The sequence below is a fragment of the Sus scrofa genome, chromosome 2 (genome assembly GCF_000003025.6).
Source record: "Sus scrofa isolate TJ Tabasco breed Duroc chromosome 2, Sscrofa11.1, whole genome shotgun sequence".
Lineage (NCBI taxonomy): Eukaryota > Metazoa > Chordata > Mammalia > Artiodactyla > Suidae > Sus > Sus scrofa.
In genome coordinates this window covers 18,099,129-18,117,743 of record NC_010444.4, presented here as the reverse complement: position 1 = coordinate 18,117,743, position 18,615 = coordinate 18,099,129, and the positions used below count along the sequence as shown (strand labels likewise).

General features: G+C 46.4%; 1 protein-coding gene across 1 annotated transcript in view; it reads left to right on the top strand.

The window, feature by feature from the left end:
* Nucleotides 1-17,954, top strand: part of EXT2 (exostosin glycosyltransferase 2) — a 139,440-nt gene extending 121,486 nt beyond the window's left edge. Inside the window, 5 exon segments of the mRNA XM_021083158.1 lie at nt 6,321-6,464; nt 8,031-8,159; nt 10,198-10,280; nt 17,228-17,250; nt 17,253-17,954. Coding sequence (XP_020938817.1) covers nt 6,321-6,464; nt 8,031-8,159; nt 10,198-10,280; nt 17,228-17,250; nt 17,253-17,365 — 492 coding nt within the window. The 3' untranslated portion in view covers nt 17,366-17,954.

The window sequence follows — 18,615 nt, the reverse complement described above, 5'->3', positions numbered from 1 at the left end:
GTGAGCTGAAAGGGAAGCCAATCAGTCCCTCCATTTCACTTCATTTCAGGAAATTACAAATATAAAAGGTGAGCTTTGTTCCCAGAGGGCTGAGAGTGAATCTGGTAACTGGCTCCTTTGTGGAAACCAGCTAGAAATTGGAACCCAGCCAGCTACTCCCTTCCCATCTGGGCAGCACATAGGACAAGCCCGACGGGAAGGAGGGCCACCAGTTCAAAGGCGTTTACAAGCTGGCTTCCATGCAGCAATGCCATGATAGACCTGGGCCTGGGGCCCCAGGGCTTGGGCTGGGTCCTGGCCTTCTGTTCCCCTTCGATGGTTAGGGATCGACAAAACTGGGGGGCGTGTGCAAGGAGAGATGAACTTTGGCCCAGTGCGGGGTACCTTGGGTCCATATTCCCCCGGTTCCCTTAGCACCTCTTAGTCCATCTCTGGGCTCAGGAACCCTGGTACATGGGGCACCCTCTCACCCAGTAGCTGTATCCCTGTGGCGCTTCCCCTTTGAAAGTGGGACGATGCTAGCAGCCCCTACAGTCCCTTTCCCCCCAAGCTAGCCTGTGGTCCCCTCATCAGTTATCCCAGATGGGCACCACCTGTTGTTACACCGTCCCCCCTCCCCACCCCCCCATCTGTTTCCTGAATCTGACTGTGGTTAGCACACACCCTAAGTTTAAAACGCACTCGCTAAGCTGGCTTAGAATACAGTGCATTATCCTCTTTTCAGGAACATTTATTGGGTACCCGTATGTGTATGGCATTTTAAACAAAGTTAAATAATGCAGGCCATGCTATTTAGAAACTTACAACTTGTGACTGATCTCAGTGGCTGAGTTAGTTTCCTTGAGAATAGGTTAGTGGGGAAGAAGATATAAGAATTTAGCCCTGAAAGTGCATTAGAGGTCATTCATCCAAACCCTCATTTTGCAGAGGGTGGAATGAAAGCAGGGCAGCTTGAGCAGGTCTGGCACACAGCTCATCGGCGGCAGAACTAGTCCCGGGTCTACGTTAACCGTGCTTTCCGCACACACACCCCCACCCCCTGCCCATAGGATGCACTTCCTACAGGTGGTTATCAGGGCTGCCTCCTGCGCCTTCTAAACAAAGGTAAGATCTTAGTTTGATTCTGTAGTGATGGGAAGCCACCAAAGACCTCAGGAAGCTTAAAAAAGAAAAAAAAAGGGGGGGGGAGAAGAGGTAGGTAGAGGCCTCTGAAAACAGCCAGGTGAGCACAGCTCCATAATCCAGAGAAGAGGAGGTTGGGACCAGGATTATGAAAGTTAGAATGGAAGGGGACAGAGGACAGTATTGGTGTTGTTACAGTCTCTGTTTGAAGAGTGATGCGGAATAGGCCCCCAAAAGTAAGGACTATTCACATTATTGCTAAATAAGCCCCAAACCAAGGAGTAGGGTTTGTTATAACAGACATAGGCCTCTGTCTTCAAAGACATGTGCAGTTAAAAATAGGACTCTATTTGTGGACCCCGAAAGTATAGGCAAACAATTGAACATGGCTTTGTGACCTGAACGCAGCTTTGGGAGCCCTGTCACTTGAACTGGGGAGGTAAAGTGACGGTTCAGTTGCCCATGCTGTAATGTATGAAAGCATATGTGAGTAATGACAAAAGGCTGACCCTAGAGCATTTCCCTTAAGTAAAAAGAAAAGGGTTGAATTAGAGTGGGAGGTGCATAGCAACAAGGAGTGGAGGGGGTCGGAGTCGAGTTCTCACTCCTCTGGCTGGGAATATGCTTTACTATATACATAATCAACATCGTACTATGGCGGGGCTCGATTAGAGAGGGCCCAGCCCCTTCTTTTCCACTCCGTTTTATCCTGTAGTCAGCTGCAGAGTTATAGATGAAGTGACAAGGATGGTATCTTGATTGCATCCAGCTGCCTGGAATAAGTCAAGGGCAGAGAGGCCCCTCCTGAGGCACTGCGCTTGCCGAAGGCTGCAAAGGCGTCTGAGATTCAGGACACCGCTGATGCTTTCAGAGCAGCGTCATTTAGCATCCTGGGATGCGTGTTACCAAACTAAGTCCCTCTGGAGAGAAGTCTGGTACGTGGCTTCAGCGAACAGGAAGAGGACTGCAATCTCCATGGCATTCGACCCTGAAACTGACCCGTGTACTTGACAAGTAGAGCGCCTTGGGAAGTGATTGGAACTTCCTTGGTGTGGATTAGAGAGCTGAACTGACTTAGGGTAAATACGGGAGGAAAGGAGGGGTGGTGCAGCTTCCATCCAGCAGAGGTGCCAGCTAAATGGGTGCCCCCTGCCTCTTTTCCTCTGCGGTGTCCACCCTTGAGGGTAGTCAGTTGCCCTTTGGAGCCCTTCAGAAATCTCTTCAGTTCCATTTAAGTGAATTGGTGACTGTGGTCCTGGTGTGACTTGAACAGGCAGATAGATGCCTGGTGCCGAGCAAAGGGACCTGGAGGTGCACTTGAAGGGGGTCTGTCCGGGCCCAAAGGTGGCAGAAGTTATGGCCACAGCCTATGCTGTTGCTCTAGGCTCTAAAACTGTAATAGTATCATATTATTTTAATCTGCTGAAATGCAAACCCCAGAGTAGAGAACCCAGCAGCAGCATCACACATCTGAGGAAATGTTTGACATGGATTCATTTGTCTGCAGCTATTACGATGATGCCTGTGGCCGATTAACTCTCTTGGCTACAACATGGTGTTAATGAGGCCAAGGTTGTGGTTGGCGAGGCCTGTTAGGTGAGCTGGTTCCGCAGAAAGGAAACCTCTTTTCACAAATCCAGACCATGCTCAAGACCCAGGTCAGACATCCCGTAAAAGCATGTCGACGATCACAGGGACTGGGCAAGACGGCGTAATGACTCAGCAAACGTCCCTTTACCCGCTCCTGGAAAAGCGATTTAAAACATGTGCTTCAGTGCTGGTGAATTATGACTGTGATCTTCTCACACAGAGCCTCTCACATTGTTATTGACGGTTAGCTGGTGAGCCGTACTGTTGCAGACTTCCTTCCCGAGTGAAGGGTGTGCTGGCTCCGGCTGGGAAGAGAAGAGGAGGGATCTTGGCTCCTTCTCTCATACTCGGCTTTCTGCTGCCGAGATCTTGCCCATCCATCCTTCAACAAGGGTGCGTGGAGTGCGGTTCCGTGCTCTCGGCTTTGTGCTCAGGATGCCGCCGTGGATGAGACTGTCCTCATGGAGTTTAAACTCTGCCGGAGGAAAAGAGATGACACCTAAGTAGACAATAAATAGCCAAAGCAGTCTGAGGGAAAGAGAGTTTGGTGAAGAAAAGCATGGGATGAAGGGGGATGATGCAGAATGGCATTTACCTTGGATGGAAAGGTCTGGAAAGGCCTCTGAAAGCAGGTGACATTTAAGCAGAAACCTGACTGATGAGCAGGAACCAGCCTTTGGAAGAGCTGGGGGACATTCCAGTCAGAAAAAAAGAGCAGGTGCAGAAGGCTTGAGGTCTAGTCACAGTTAAAGAACAGGGAAGCTGCTGGATCGTGGGAGGATGTGGTGAGAGAGGCTGGAGGGTAGGAAGACCCTTCAGAACGTACTCAGAGGAGTTTGGATATTTTTCTTAATCAACAGGAAGCCACTTTTTGGCTTTGTTTTAGAGGTGGAACATTTTTTAAAGGTTTGGAGGGGTGAGGATGTTACAGGTTGAATGTATCTAAAAAAGATATGTTGAAATCCTAACCTTTGGAGTTCCCGTCGTTACGCAGCTGAGACAAATCCGACTAGGAACCATGGGGTTGCAGGTTCGATCCCTGGCCTCGATTAGTGGGTTAAGGATCCAGCATTGCCGTGAGCTGTGGTGTTGGTCGCAGACACAGTTCGGATCTGGCATTGCTGTGGCTGTGGCGTAGGCCGGCGGCTACAGCTCCAATTAGACCCCTGGCCTGGGAACCTCCATAGTCCGTGGGCGCAGCCCTAAGAAGACAAAAGACAAAAGATTAAAAAAAAAAAAAAATCCTAACCCTTAGTAACCTTATTTGGAAATGAGGTCTTTTAGAGGTAATCAAGTTAAAATGAGGTCCTATGGGTGGGCCTTAATCCAGTTTGATAGGTATCCTTATGAAAAGGAGAGATTGGGGGCGTTCCCATTGCGGCACAGCAGAAACGAATCTAGGAACCAAGAAGTTGTGGATTCGATCCCTGGCCTTGCTCAGTGGGTTAAGGATCTGGCGTTGCCGTGAGCTGTGGTGTAGGTCACAGACATGGCTCAGACCCTGATTTCAGATTTCTAGATTCCTGTTGCTCTGATCCACTCACTTTGTTACTTTGCAGCCCTAGCAGACAAGGCAGAGTACTAGCACACTGGCTCTGCCTTTGAGGAAGCAATGGAGCATCCTCCCTGGACTCAGGGACACTGGGGTGTTGGGAAACCTCTTGTCGCTGTAGTATATGCATGACCATATGACTTCTGTATGTGTGTGGGTAGATAGATAATTTAAAAACATATAATAACAAATGTATAAATTAATAGGATGGAGCCCACTGATTGAATTACCCTGTACAGATACCCAGCTCTCCTTTTAGGGATGGTCCTTTTAGGGGTGCTCTGTAAATGCTGGTTTGGAAGGACAAGAGTGGAAGCAAAGAAATAAGTTGGAAGCCTTTTACAGTAGCCTGGTAACCACGCCATGTCGTCATCGAGTCATGATGGTGTCTTGAGCTGGAGAGAGTGGTAATAGAAATGGCAAGAGGTACTCAGAAGTAGAGCCAGCAGGACTTGCTAATGGATTGGATGTGGGGAAGGAGGGAAAGGAAGGAATAAAAGCTGACTCCTTAGCCTTTGGGCTTGAGCAGTTGACTTCGAGGATTACTGAGATGGAAAAGACGAGACAGTGGGGATATGGAATCAAGAGTTATGCTTTGGACCTGTTAAGTTTGAGATGCCTATTGTTTATCCAGTGGGAGATAATCAGTAATTATAATGGTCGGTTGTTTGAGAAATGTTCAGGGCCAAGCATAAATTTAGGTCATCAGAGTATAGGCGGTATTTAAAGTGATTGAAACTAGATGTTACCTAGAGGGAGAGTTTAAAGAAAAGGGTAGGCTCCAGGACGGGGCCCTCAGGAACTCTGCTGTGTGAAGCTCTGGTCACGATGAGGACTCGTGATGCTGAGAAGCAGCACCAGACAGCCAGTCAAATGTCAGCACTCACTGATGTTAATGGTTTAAAGGTTAAAGTAAATTATATGGAAATACATGGGGAAAAGTATTGCAAGTACCCCCCCCCATATCTCAAATTCTCTTTAACAAAACTGTATCTAAAACTTTTCCAAATACAAAAATCAAATTTTTGTTTTCAATATGTTACTGGTTATAGAATCAGACAAATTCTCTATACCTGATGCTTCCAAAAGGTGATAAGAATGGTTTTATGCTCCAGATAGATGTTTTTTTTAAGAAACAGATATTTTGTAAATTTTCATAGTCATCAAAATTTAATATAAATCCCATTTCCATTTATTCTTCATTTGTACATTCATTAAGAATGAAATCTATGGAGTTCCCGTCGTGGCTCTGTGGTTAACAAATCCAACTAGGAACCATGAGATTGCGGGTTCGATCCCTGGCCTTGCTCAGTGGGTTGATGATCTGGCATTGCCATGAGTTATGGTATAGGTTGCAGACACAGCTCAGATCCTTCATTGCTGTGGCTCTGGCGTAGGCTGGCAGCTACAGCTCTGATTCGATCCCTAGCCTGGAAACCTCCATATGCCGCGGGAGCGGCCCTAGAAAAGGCAAAAAGACAAAAAAAAAAAAAAAAAAGAATGGAATCTATTTCATTAATCATATGTTAAGAGATTACCTACCTTGGAGTTCCCATTGTGGCTGAACGGGTTAAGAACCCAACATAGTTCCATGAGGATACAGGTTCGATCACAAGCTGTGAGTTAAGGGTACAGTGTTGTCACAAGCTGCAGCATAGGTCGCAGATGTAGCTCAGATCTGGTGTTGCCGAGGCTGTGCTGTAGGCCTCAGCTGCAGCTCGGATTTGACCCCTAGTCTGGGAATTTCCATATGCTGCAGATGCAGCCATAAAAAGGAAGAAAAAATTAAAAAGTGATTCCCTACCTTGGCCCAATTCAGGAAGCTACTGCTTTACCTTTCCCATTACACTGAAGTTCCCAAGCAAGCACAGGGAAGTGTTGCAGGAAATTAGAATCAACATCTATCTTTGAATATCGGCAGAAGAACTAGCACCTGTTGGGTCTTAGTTTGTGAAGATTCGAACCTGGGGATTCTACTGATCTGTTTAAAGAACTGAGCAGGAGCCCAGCTATTGTCTGAACTGGGAACTGACTGTCGATGTGTTTCTGTCCTCAGGTCTGGCGGGAATTTCCTGACCGGTTGGTGGGTTACCCGGGCCGCCTGCATCTCTGGGACCATGAGATGAGTAAGTGGAAGTACGAGTCCGAGTGGACCAACGAGGTGTCCATGGTTCTCACTGGAGCAGCTTTTTATCATAAGGTAAGTCGGGGCCAGGGCAGGCTTGCAGCAGGTGAGTCTGAGTTGACAGCACCGAGAATGTGATACTTGTTTTATTGGGCCCAACTTAATTTTTGTTGAGCTTAGGAAAAATGTTCCTCTCAGAGGTCCATGTTGTGTGATTTTATTAAAGAATGAAGTTATTTTTCTAATTATAAAAAATATGTGCTTATACTACAAAGTATGACAAACTCAGAACAAGTATTGTTTTAGCAAAGTACATGTAGTCTTACACTTAGAGATAAACCATTATTGTTTGGATGTTTTTTCCAGTTTGCCTTTTGCTGATTTATTTTTCACATATGTGCATATACAGCTATCAGTATTCTCATTAGCTTGCTTGTTACATGTGTGATGATTATTTTTCTTACATCATTAATATTTCTTCATAAATAATTTCTCCTTAACATAATTGCTAATATACTATTAATATTCCATAAATCATGTATAACTGTTTCTCTGTCACTGGACATTTAGTTAGTATCTAAATTTTTTTGCTCGATAAAAGCTTTGTATCAAATGCTTAAATAATGATCAGTATCCATTTTCATAACTGTTCTTATAATCATTATGACAGATTCCTAGAAGTAGAATTTTGAACATTTTGGGAGGGTTTTGAGATCGATATATATTTATGTCAGTTGTTTACAGTATTGTCTGTGCCAGTTTGCATTCTCACCAGCAAAATATAAAACTATCTTACTATACCCGCTCTTTCATATGTAAAAAATACATACCCATTTTTTTGGTAAGTGAAAATGGATCTTATTATTTTTGCTTTGGTTTGATCACTAGTGAGGCTGAAATTCCTCACCGAAGGAACTAATGTCAAGAGAAAGCTCTGCTGAGTCCTGCGCAGTTAATTTAAACTTTTCTATTTGAACCGATTGCTTATGGTTATCTCAGCCCTGCTGCCCTCATATGTTTCAGGGTTCTAGATCCAGAAATCAGTTTTTGTTCTTAGCAAAGAGTAAATAAAGTTTATGATTCTTCGGGTTTGTGGCAGTAGACTGATAACCCTTTTTTTTGCCCACACGTTTCTATACGATTGCATGCGTGTACGTGCGGTAGATTCAGAATTGCCTCATTATTGTTTGACTTTAAAAAGCACTTGCCTTTGCAGTGTCAGGCCACCATTAATTAGCTCTGTTTCTGTTTACAGTCTATGGAGAGACTATGGAAAACAGGACAGAGCGGCACTGTGACTCAGAGGGAAGGATTTAGTAGAGATCAGTGTGTAGTGTGTCTCTGAACAATATTTATTCAACACATGATAATCATCTATCGAAGGTCCTGCATCCCAGAAGCCTTCCCATTTGACCATTCCGCTCCTTACTGTAGGTGGTTTTTGAAAGAATGACAATATTAAGGACCCTTGGCCACCTGACCAAAAGCAGTCTAATACTTCCTTTGCCCTTCCATCAATATAGCGTCGTGACTAATCTTAAGAGAGAAAATGTGTCCCCTTGCTGTGGCTGAGTTGCCTGTGTGTCTCAGCCCCAGGGACCCGCTGCTTGAATATGTCTTCTTTTTTGTCTCACCTGACAGTATTTTAATTACCTGTATACCTACAAGATGCCTGGGGACATTAAGAACTGGGTAGATGCTCATATGAACTGTGAAGACATTGCCATGAATTTCCTGGTGGCTAACGTCACCGGGAAAGCGGTCATCAAGGTAGGAGGCATCCTTATCCAGCTCGGCCACCAACTGGCTTTGTAATCTTGGGCGCATTCCTGTTTCTGAGTCTGAGACGTTCTTGTAACCATACGAAGCCTTGGAATAGATGAACTAACTTTAAGCTCGCTTTTAGCTTTAAGATTCTATGATTGATGCTGTGTGAGATTGTGAGATGTGAGATGCTGTGTCACGTTGTGAGATGAAGCTAGGCTTTGATGGTTTAACATACTTTCTCTTTTTATGTAGCTTCTTTAGTTATCATTTAAACCTTCAGTATCAGAGTATAGGTGGTCAATCTGTAAATCATTTTTTTAAAGAAATGTAATTTTATTCTCAAAGCTGATGGAGAATCTAGTTCTGTTGGATAAAGAATGCAGTTTACATCTTTCTTAAGGTAGCTGATTTTTTTTATAGATGTTGAGAAGCCAGCACACTTTGTACAGTTACAACTGTAGTTGTGCTGAACATTGTTTTAAGATAGTGATTACCGGTTTTTAAAAGTACCTTTCCTGTAACATATTAAAAGATAAGAGACCACCTGGGGATCTTCTTGTTTATAATAAAGGTCTCTTCCTGAAATGTAGATTTTGTTCAAATCAGATCCCTGGAAATGCAGAGAGGAAACACTTCTTTCCATCAGTGGCTTCATCTTGACCGTTTTCCCCTTCTGGATTAGAGTTCCCTGTGTGAAGTTGGGCAGTGCTTCCAGGCCAGATTCCCACATGGGAAGCTTATTTATGTTGGAAGCGTGGTATGACATTCCCAAATGATTCTTCAATGCCATTAACTGGCGAGAGAAGCTAGATTCAACCAAAGTGCCCAAGGAAAGAGAGGAGTCATCTGTCCAGACCTGACCCAGTCTCTACCCTATCCCTCAGCTCTCTGAATAGCTCAGTAAACAGCTCACTACAAGGAAAACAGATTTTTTTTTTTTAATCTTTTTAGGGCCACACCCATGGCATATGGAGATTCCCAGGCTAGGGGTGGAATTGGAGCTATAGCTGTCGGCCTACACCACAGCCACAGCCACGGGGGATCTGAGCCACTTCTGAGACCTCCACCACAGCTCACAGCAACGTGGAATCCTTAACCCACTGAGCAAGGACAGGATCAAACCTGCATCCTCATGGATACTAATCAGATTTGATTCCGCTAAGCCGTGACAGGAACTCCTTACAAGGAAAATTTTTAAATGTAAACTACAAAACTAGTTTTAAAGGAACTCCCCTTATCTCCAAGTTTGCTTCTTGACATGCTTCAAGACGTTCTTGGCTCCACCTGCTCACTCTGCACGTAATTCCTGATGTCTGTATGCTTCTTAGCCTGGTCTTAGTTATCCAGCTTTCTTCCCCTCCCATCCCTCTGCTGTTTACTTTTCTTCACTAGGTTAGAATAGCAGGCTCCCCCGAGTTTGCTAGAAAAATACTGGAAGTTTAAAGTGTGGGAGGGCGGTAGGGAGAGACAGAGAAAAGGATTCAGAGGGTGAGGGACCATTGCATTTTCTTTCCTGATTCAAAGGGGTTGCAGAATAGCCTAGCATCTCCAAGAGCATGGTCCGAACACTCGTGGCATTTGCCATTAGCCGGAAGAAGGAGAAAGAGCGCCTGTTGGAACCAAGGTTACGGTGAAAGTTATGGGAAGCTGTATTTCATCGCCCTTATGGCTGCAAGAACAAATGGTGTTTATACAAGGACCTTGGCAGTGAGAAAACAGTCATTAAACAGGAATTAAGGAGCTTGTCATCACCACTTCTTTCCAGTTACAGAAGGCAAAAGCCCTCCAAGCCTTTTTTATTGGGCCCTTGTGAGTTCCGCTGTTGGCCGAGCCAGACAGAACTGAATGGAGGAATGGCGAGGTGCATGTGCGCGTGCGCGTGAGCGTGTGTGGTGTGTGTGTGTGTGTGTGTGTGTGTGTGTGTGTGTGTGTAGAGGGAGCAGGCCTCTCGGCTTACAGAAGCGCACAGGCTGGTGTCACAAGCATGATTTTATTGTCCTGGGCACTGATGGCCAGGTATGTTTTTGTGCTCCCCTGGCAGGTAACACCACGAAAGAAATTCAAGTGTCCTGAGTGCACAGCCATTGATGGGCTCTCGCTCGACCAGACACACATGGTGGAGAGGTGAGTGAGCCTCTAAGCACAAGTCTGCCCTGGCCTCTGATCCCCATTTCCTGCCTTGGGCCTGTTTATGGGACTTGGTTGGAGATATAAGGACAGCAGCTGGTAGCCATAGTCACCTCCTTTTGCACATGGGAATTGGGTTAGTTCAAGCCCAGGTCACCCAAAGAATTAATTTGGAATGCTACTCACTCAATTTGTAATGGCTGGAAGGCTCTTAAAAATATAGCTGGCCTTAAGCTCCAGAAGCGAGCTTCTCCATGTGGACTAAGCAGCTAACCATGCACAGCCATTCGAGTGGAAGCTAGCTAATTCCAAGGAAATACTGGATCGTTTTTCAGGGCGATTTCTCCATGTTACACTAAAAGTTTGAATAGAAAGAATTAAATCCAACCCACCAGAGACAGATTACCTTTGCTGACCTTGAGAATGGAGTTGAAAGCATAGTTCTTTGCATTACAGAGAGAGAAGCTCTGAAATACTCCCTTTCTTTGGATTCAGTCACTTTCTCAATTAGCATACCTTGGTGTGGCTGTGATACAGGGCCTTATGGGCGAGTGTGAAGGAAGTGGGAGTTGTCGGTCCTTCCTTAAGAATTTTCTACTCTCATAGTAGACCTGACAGTTCTCACTTGTATCCCAGAGGTTCTCAGGCTTTGAATTTTCTGAATCAAATCTAATTCTTCTAAAATGCCAGCTGCGACATCCAGTAGCCCTGTGGTCAAGGGGCCAGGGTGCACGCGGAGAATGTTGGGGTAGCCTTGTGGGATGAGATATCTAGTTCAAGTTTCCCTAGGTCTCACAGGCATCTGCTTGCAGCTTTCATTTCTGAAATCTATGAGGCCCATCAAAGTCCTTCAGGCCTGGAGGATTCTTTTATACAGTAAGTTGTTTCAGTTGGCCTGGGTTCTTCTGTAATGCTTTACTCCTTCTTCCTCTTACTTCTCATACATACTCTCTAAATACTCCCTTTACCTCTTTTCTAGGTAAATACCTTACCAAAATGACGTGATTTTTTTTTTTTACCCCCACTGATGTGAAATAATATATGATTGTGACTTTAAAAATATCCCCTCACTGGTATCAAGGATTATGTTGTCAAGGGTGGTGAGGTTAACTGTCATGGCTCATTCGGAAGAGACTCCCGTTTTAGTTCTAGTCGAGCACATGAAATTGATACTTGAACCTTCCTCTGTTCTGTATGGAGGAGAATGTCACAGTGTTAAATAATTGGGTACTGATTGGGCTACGTTAAAACGGTGGGGTTATATGGATCAAGAAAGGAATCATGTGGAGAAAATGACTCAAGTTCATTCGAAGGCTAAACAAGTCCTCTGTAGCACCGCCGAGATCATAACACATGCAATGAGAAGGATGCAAGGTAGATACAATTATTATTAAACCCTGAAGACAGTAACCAAGGGGAATATGCACCCTTCCTCTTGGGAAGAGGCTTGTGAATGTGGAATAGGCAACTTGCCCAGATGTCGTTAGGCTTGATTGTATGAGAGTTTATAATCAACGACAACAGATGCACACGTTTATATGTATTCATATCATGGTGTGTGTGTATAAAACTCAGTCCAATGCTGTATGTCGTAAGGAAGGCTCACAGTGTTGTAACTGATCGGAGGAAAGAGAAGTGCTGTCTTGCTGGTGTGATAATTAGGAACGATTTTGTAAGAGATGGCACTTGAAATGAGCCTTCCGAGATCACTAGGACTCCGACCAGTGGAACTCTGGACAAGAGAGCAGATCCTCGGCAGGTGAACCTGGGTGGTCGGCGGTACAGGTGGCAAGCAGTCAGGATAGCCAGTTTGGCTGGAACATAGCGTTCTGGCCCCCTCAGTGCCGACTTCAAAAAGCCCTGGATGCCAGTGAAGGAGCCAGAGGTTTTTTCCTCTAGGCTCCAGCCATAAAAAGTTTTGAATAGCCATGAGCTGTGGTGTAGGTCACAGATGCGGCTCGGATCCCATGTTGCTGTGGCTCTGGGGTAGGCCAGTGGCTATGGCTCCGATTAGACCCCTAGCCTGGGAACCTGCATATGCCACGGGAGCGGCCCAAGAAATGGCAAAAAGCCAAAAAAAAAAAAAAAAAAAAAAAGTTTTGAATAAGGGAGTCGCTTGACCAAAGTGTTGTTTTGAGATTGGTTTGGAAGAAGTGCATGGAATACAAGGAAGGTGAAGAGATTGAAGAGAGAAGAATTAGAAGCCTTAAACCAAGTCGAGGGTGGAAAGGAAGAGTCCAGTTAAATGGCAAGAGACATTTTCTCCCCCCAACAGAAGCTGTGCTAACGCTTAATTTCCAATTGAGTAGGCAAGGGAGGTTACAGAGCGGGAGTTGATAGAGATGGTCAAGAAGAATGGCAGCGCCTTTGACGGCGTAAGTAATATAAACAGGAGGGATGCCGATCAGGGGAGGGGAGGAGATGACTGTGGTACCTGTGAGAGTATAATTAACGAGGTCGGGCGATGTTAATCATGGGTGCAGTTGGGGAGCAATAAAAGCAAGTGAGTTTCAGGTCTTGCTCTCTGTATATGCAACCATAGAGCAAGCCAGTGGAAATTTGAAACTAGAACTTTAGAAAGAAGACCGAAACAAAGATGGATATTTGAAAGACATCTGCCCAGAGGTGGCAGTTGACTGAGGAAAAGCTAAGGGCAGAATCCTGAGAAATTCAGACATTTAGGAGACAGGAAGAGTAAGTGGAAAAAAGCAGCAGCCCCTGGAGAGGCCACGAGGAAAGCATGGTCTCCAGTGCTCAGCAGCGAGGGCAGAGCAAGGAGCGTGCGGACCAGGAAGCGGTCTTAGAATTAGATGGTCATTGGCGACTTTGAAAAAAATAGTGTCATAGAGAGTTGGGGCTGAAGGGTTATGGGGTTAGGGTGTGAGGAAGTCAGTGAATGTAGACTACGCTTTTGAGAAATGGGGTAAAGAACAGAAGGAAATCAGTCCTGAAATTAATTAGAAACTTGGAACAAAACTATTTGGATTAAAATTGAATGACTGGGCATTCTCGTCGTGGCACAGCGGAAACACATCTGACGAGGTACCATGAGGTTGTGGGTTCAATCCCTGGCCTCACTCAGTAGGTTAAGGATCGGGCATTGCCATGAGCTGTGGTGTAGGTCACAGATGCAGCTCAGATCCCGCATTGCTATGGCTGTGGTGTAGGCTGGCGACTACAGCTCCGATTCAACCCCTAGCCTAGGAATCTCCATATGCTGTGGGTCCGGCCCTAAAAGTCAAAAAAATAAATAAGTAAAATAAAATTGAATGACTGAATCATGACATAAGGTGCTTAGATTGGGAGAGAGGTAGACATGATTTAAGCCCTCATGGATAGGGTAAGAGATGGGGTACAACTGCAGAATTGTTCATTTGTTTTATTTTTTTAAAGATTTCCCTTTGCAGAATCCACGATTTGCACAAACACTGAAAAGGAATTAACCGCTTTGCAAGTCATGATCTCGTGTTGAGTTGTGTGGTTCATTGAGCTTATTTATGCTTACATTTGGGGTCTGGGATCAGAAATCTCAGTTGCGGAGGAGAGTGGCTTTTACTACTCATCACCCATTCCCAGGACCTCCTGTTAGCTCTTTAAGAACCAGAAGAATTTGTAACTGTTCACTTTGGCCAATGCCTTTATTGCCCAGGTCAAGACAGTATGGCAGACAGACAGTGTTGATTTAAGAAAACAAACACTAGGAGTTCCCATCGTGGCGCAGTTGTTAACGAATCCGACTAGGAACCATAAGGTTGCGGGTTCGATCGCTGGGCGTGCTCAGTGGGTTAAGGATCCAGCGTTGCCTTGAGCTGTGGTGTAGGTCGCAGACACGGCTCAGATCCCATTGCTGTGGCTGTGGTGTAGGCTATCGGCTACAACTCCGATTAACCCCTAGCCTGGGAACCTCCATATGCCGCGGGGAGTGGCTCAAGAAAAGGCAAAAAGACAAAAAAAAAAAAAAAAAAAAGAAAAGAAAACAAACACTGTATTTTGATTCAGGCCAGTCGTTGTTCACATTATGAGTTAGCCATTTATTAGCTGTCTAACTTAAGGAAATTGACGTACCTTATCCTGAACTTCCAATCTTTTCATTTTCCTAAAATAGATATATTAACTCTCATATTGCAGTAGCCATTCATGGGTTCAACAAATATTTATTGAGCATCTTTGTACCAAACACTGTGTTAAAGGCTGGAAATGAAAGAAGCAGTGGTACATGAAAGCCTGTCGCATGTGCCTGGCAGAGTTAGTTTGCTTCCCAGTTTCCCCTGCACTGGTTCTGAAGGCTCCTGGTTGCTTTAGGTAATTGTGTGCGTTTGAAAGGAAAATAGAAAACCATTCACCCTTTCTCCCCCAGACACTGCCAACACTTCAGAGATAGACATTGGCCATAGGCTGGCTGTACTTGATTAGAAAACCAATCCAGGGGAACAGTTACCGACATAGTAGCTGCGCCCCTGACAGCACAACTCAGGTGGGCCACCAGCAACCAGCCAACATCATGATCTACCCTGACCTGCTCCCCAGTCCCGATCCCCTGCATGAGCAGGGTAGGAAAACACTGTCAGTACCTGGCGGGAGAGTTAAGGCCGTCCACCATGCAGAGTGGCTAGCCGCTTCCCCAGGACAGGCCTGTGGAGAGAAAGAAGGACTCGCTAACCTGGCTTAGGTTAGCCAGGGGCAGCTGTCAACAAGTCAGGCTGGCCTGAGCCCCAGTGGCCTCTTGCCAGAGGCCTGACCCTGTTGGCAGATCTGATTACAGAGGAGACACTGTCCTCAGTGCTCGCCAGGGCCACAGAGCCACTCTCCTCGGCCAGGAACCATGAGTCTTAATGCATGCTTGCTGGCCCTCTGCTGGCATGGCCGGGCTTCTCTGGCCAGAGTCTACAAGCATACTAACTGGAAACTGGAAGACTCTGTCCATGTTTACAGGCAGAACAACTGTCAAACGTGAGACCTTGGGATTGGAATTAGTTGGCCACTGCCTTGACCCCATCGTTTACAGAGAGGAAAACGGTTGTCCGGGGCTCACTTCAGACCGTTGTGTTCAAACTCCTCAGTGTTCTCTCCTGCCAGTTTGCAACCTAAGACGACCACCTCCCGAGTCTCAAAAACCCTGCCAACAGGAGGGCCACCCGGTGACCTGTGGGTTATGGGAGAGTGAGAAAGAGCAGAGGCTCTGCGCCAGGGCAGGCCCGGGTTCAAGACCCAGCTTGGGGTCCTGGGCCAAGTGCTAAAGCTTCTCTTAGCCTGAATTTCTCAAACCCTAACAGGAAGGTATGAAACATCAACCCTTTGGCATATGAGGCGGTGCTTTAAGGAATCAATGAGGTCAGGTGTGTAAATTACCTGGCACGGGATAGGTGCTCTACAGTTGTTCATTTCCAGCTCCTGCCTTTGGGCCCTGGCATTATGTTAATAAATAAATTCATATCATCTCATAATGAAGACGTTCGCCTCAGGAGCCAGAATGCCTCTTACCGGTTATTTGGCCTTTGGTCCTGTCCCTTAGCCTCTCTGTGTTGTGTCTCTGTCACCTTCCCGGTGTACAGGGGGCAGAGTAGTAGGACCTGCCTCTCAGGGTTGTTGTAGGATGAAGTGGGTTGTGAATACATGTAAAGCACTTTGAAGGCAGCCTGGAACACGTAATAAATACTAGTTGCTATTGATCCGTGGAGGTGGGCACGGTGCTGTTTACTAGCTGGAAGCGCTCCAAAGGAAATAGTAACGCATTTTGACCGAGTGAGTGAGCAAGAGAAGAGAACTGCTGATGGCTGGCTTCTTTATTAATTGGTTTCTTGCTCAAGCTCAAAGGACTCAAATAAGAGCTGTTGATTAAAATAATTTGAAACAAGGCTTACATATCAGCAAGGATAGGCAGGCCTTCTGGTCTGTGTCTTGAAATTCAGCCCCTTCTTGGTAAACGATTCTGCCTCTGATTAGTTTGTTGTTGAAGCTCTCAGGTGCCGTGGGCCTGACTGGGGACATGAACGCCGGCCTCTCTGAAATCCATCCTTGAGGTCCCCTTAACTTCAAAAGCAGTTTATACCGGCTTGTTTTCCCCCTCTGGTCTGATGCCAAAGTGTCCTCATTATCCAGCTGTCACACTCAGTTGGCCTGATTGACCAGAACTGTTTCCCGCCCGTGTGCCTGACCCGCTCACCTCTGAGGAGGCTGCTCAGCAGACTGGGGGGAGGGGAGGGGGGCGAGCACCCCCTTCCCCAGCAGGGCCTGCCGTGCTGGCACTAAGTTGCTTGCCGCTGCTGGTTTAACACGGGAGTGGCGAAACTTAATGAAAGTTGTCCCGCGTGACCTTACCTTCAGCTTTCAGCTTTCATAGAAGAACAGATGGACGTGGACTGATGATTCCCAGAGATTGCCACTCACTGGCCCCAGATAGGGGTCCCTTGAATGACCCAAGTGTTTGTAGTTTGAAGTTGAGGCCCCGTTGTCTCCTTTTGCCGTCCACTGCTGCCGTGTCACGTCCGCCCTTCTGCATTTTAGATTTGAGTGAGCTGAAGCTCCGATCCAGTGCTGTTCTCCTTTCCTCCCCTTGCCTTCTCTTCGGCTGGCAGAGATGGGGTTAAGGATCGTTGACAGCTAATCCACCTTGGTTTGAGGCCAGCTCGGAGGGAGCTGGAAGAATGACTGGAATTTGAGGAGGAGGGGAAAAGATACTCTGACCTCCGCAGGCCCCTGGCCTCAAACAGCATCCTCAGCTCCCTTTCTCCCTCTGAACTAATAGGTGAGGCACCCCTGGACCCCTTCCTTTATCCACCCGCTCCCGACCGGTTTAGGAACCTGGGAGCACTTGCATTTCTTTCGTTTTGGTGTCGAATACTATGTGTTTTGCGCTCGTCTCTCAGCCTCTTGAACATTTTCTCTTTCCCCCACCCCGTCCCTCTCATCTGCTCCACTGCCCGCCCCGCTCCCAAACCCCACAGGTCTGAGTGCATCAACAAGTTTGCTTCGTCTTTGGGACAATGCCCCTTAAGGTGGTGGAACACCGAGCCGACCCCGTCCTGTACAAGGACGACTTTCCTGAGAAACTCAAGAGCTTCCCCAACATTGGCAGCTTATGAAACGTGTCACTGGTGGAGATTGAAACACTAACCCTGGACAGAGGAGGAGCCCGCGGCCCCCCAGCACTCTGGTACCCGGACTTGAGAGTGGAAGGTGGGCACGGCCCCACGCAGCCTGCTGTCCCGAGAGCAGGAGCCTAGGACATCTCAGCACCTCGAGCTGGGCATCCTCCTTTCTGATACTCTCGACGGGTTCCTTCTGAAAAGACCAGCTGGATGGACGTGGCAGGCTCCGGGGGGAAGGCCGGCGCAGCCATGCTTTGTCTGAGAGGAAACCTCACTGGCTGTGAGAGGGGTGGGACGAGAACCCTCCCAGCCCATTTCAGATTTGCGAAATCATGCAAGAGCTACCGTTTTTTCACTTTTTGTTATTTCCAATCAGTGGGTCTTCAGAGGAAAAGCCGAGCCCAGAATTGGGTGCAAAATGCAAACCTCCTAGTGGCGTTTGACATATGCCTCGGGACCCGGGGCCCTGGCCTCATGTGGAGGAGGAGCACCAGCTGCTGAGTAGGGATCCTGTAAGTTCCTCTTTGGTTTGGCTTTTTGATATTAAAATTATTTTTTATTCTGTTTCCTACTATGTCTTAAATATTGGTTCTGGAGCTTTTTTTTTTTTTTTTTTTTTTTTTGTATTTAACTCCATCTTCAGGCCTCAACCCCAGTTTCCTGCCCGTGTCTGGGCAGATGTTCCGCCAGAGGAGTGTCTGGTGCCATGTGCATCCGCAGAGGGAGGTCCCCAAACTGTACACATTCTGAGAGAAGATGTGTCCCAAACCCTCCGCAGGAACCGGAAGCTCTAGCTGATCTTTTCTAGCTATTCTCAGGGAAACAGAGGGCCTCACGGGGCCGTATGCTGAGTGGCTCTGGCTAGTTCCGTAAGACTTGAGGGACTCGTGACCCTCACCCCAAGGGGATGCCAACATTTCCCTCATTCTTTGGTATAAACCTAATGTTAGCCAGGGAGGTTCTGGCTAATGTTAAAGGCTGCTATAACAAATGCTTTGCAATAGTTGCCAGGATATTTAAATGGTTACATTTCAGCATTTAGTAATACTGCACATGTGTGAATTATACCTCTTTAAGCCTGGTTGATGAACAAATCTACTCTGGCAAATGTTAGATGTTGTGGATTCAAAACAGACTTATCTGGCTCTAATATTAAGATTAGCCACAGTTTGGGCTTCAGCCATAACATATGTCCCCAGAACACAAAATACATAATAATTTGCTTGGAATATGGATATAGTTAC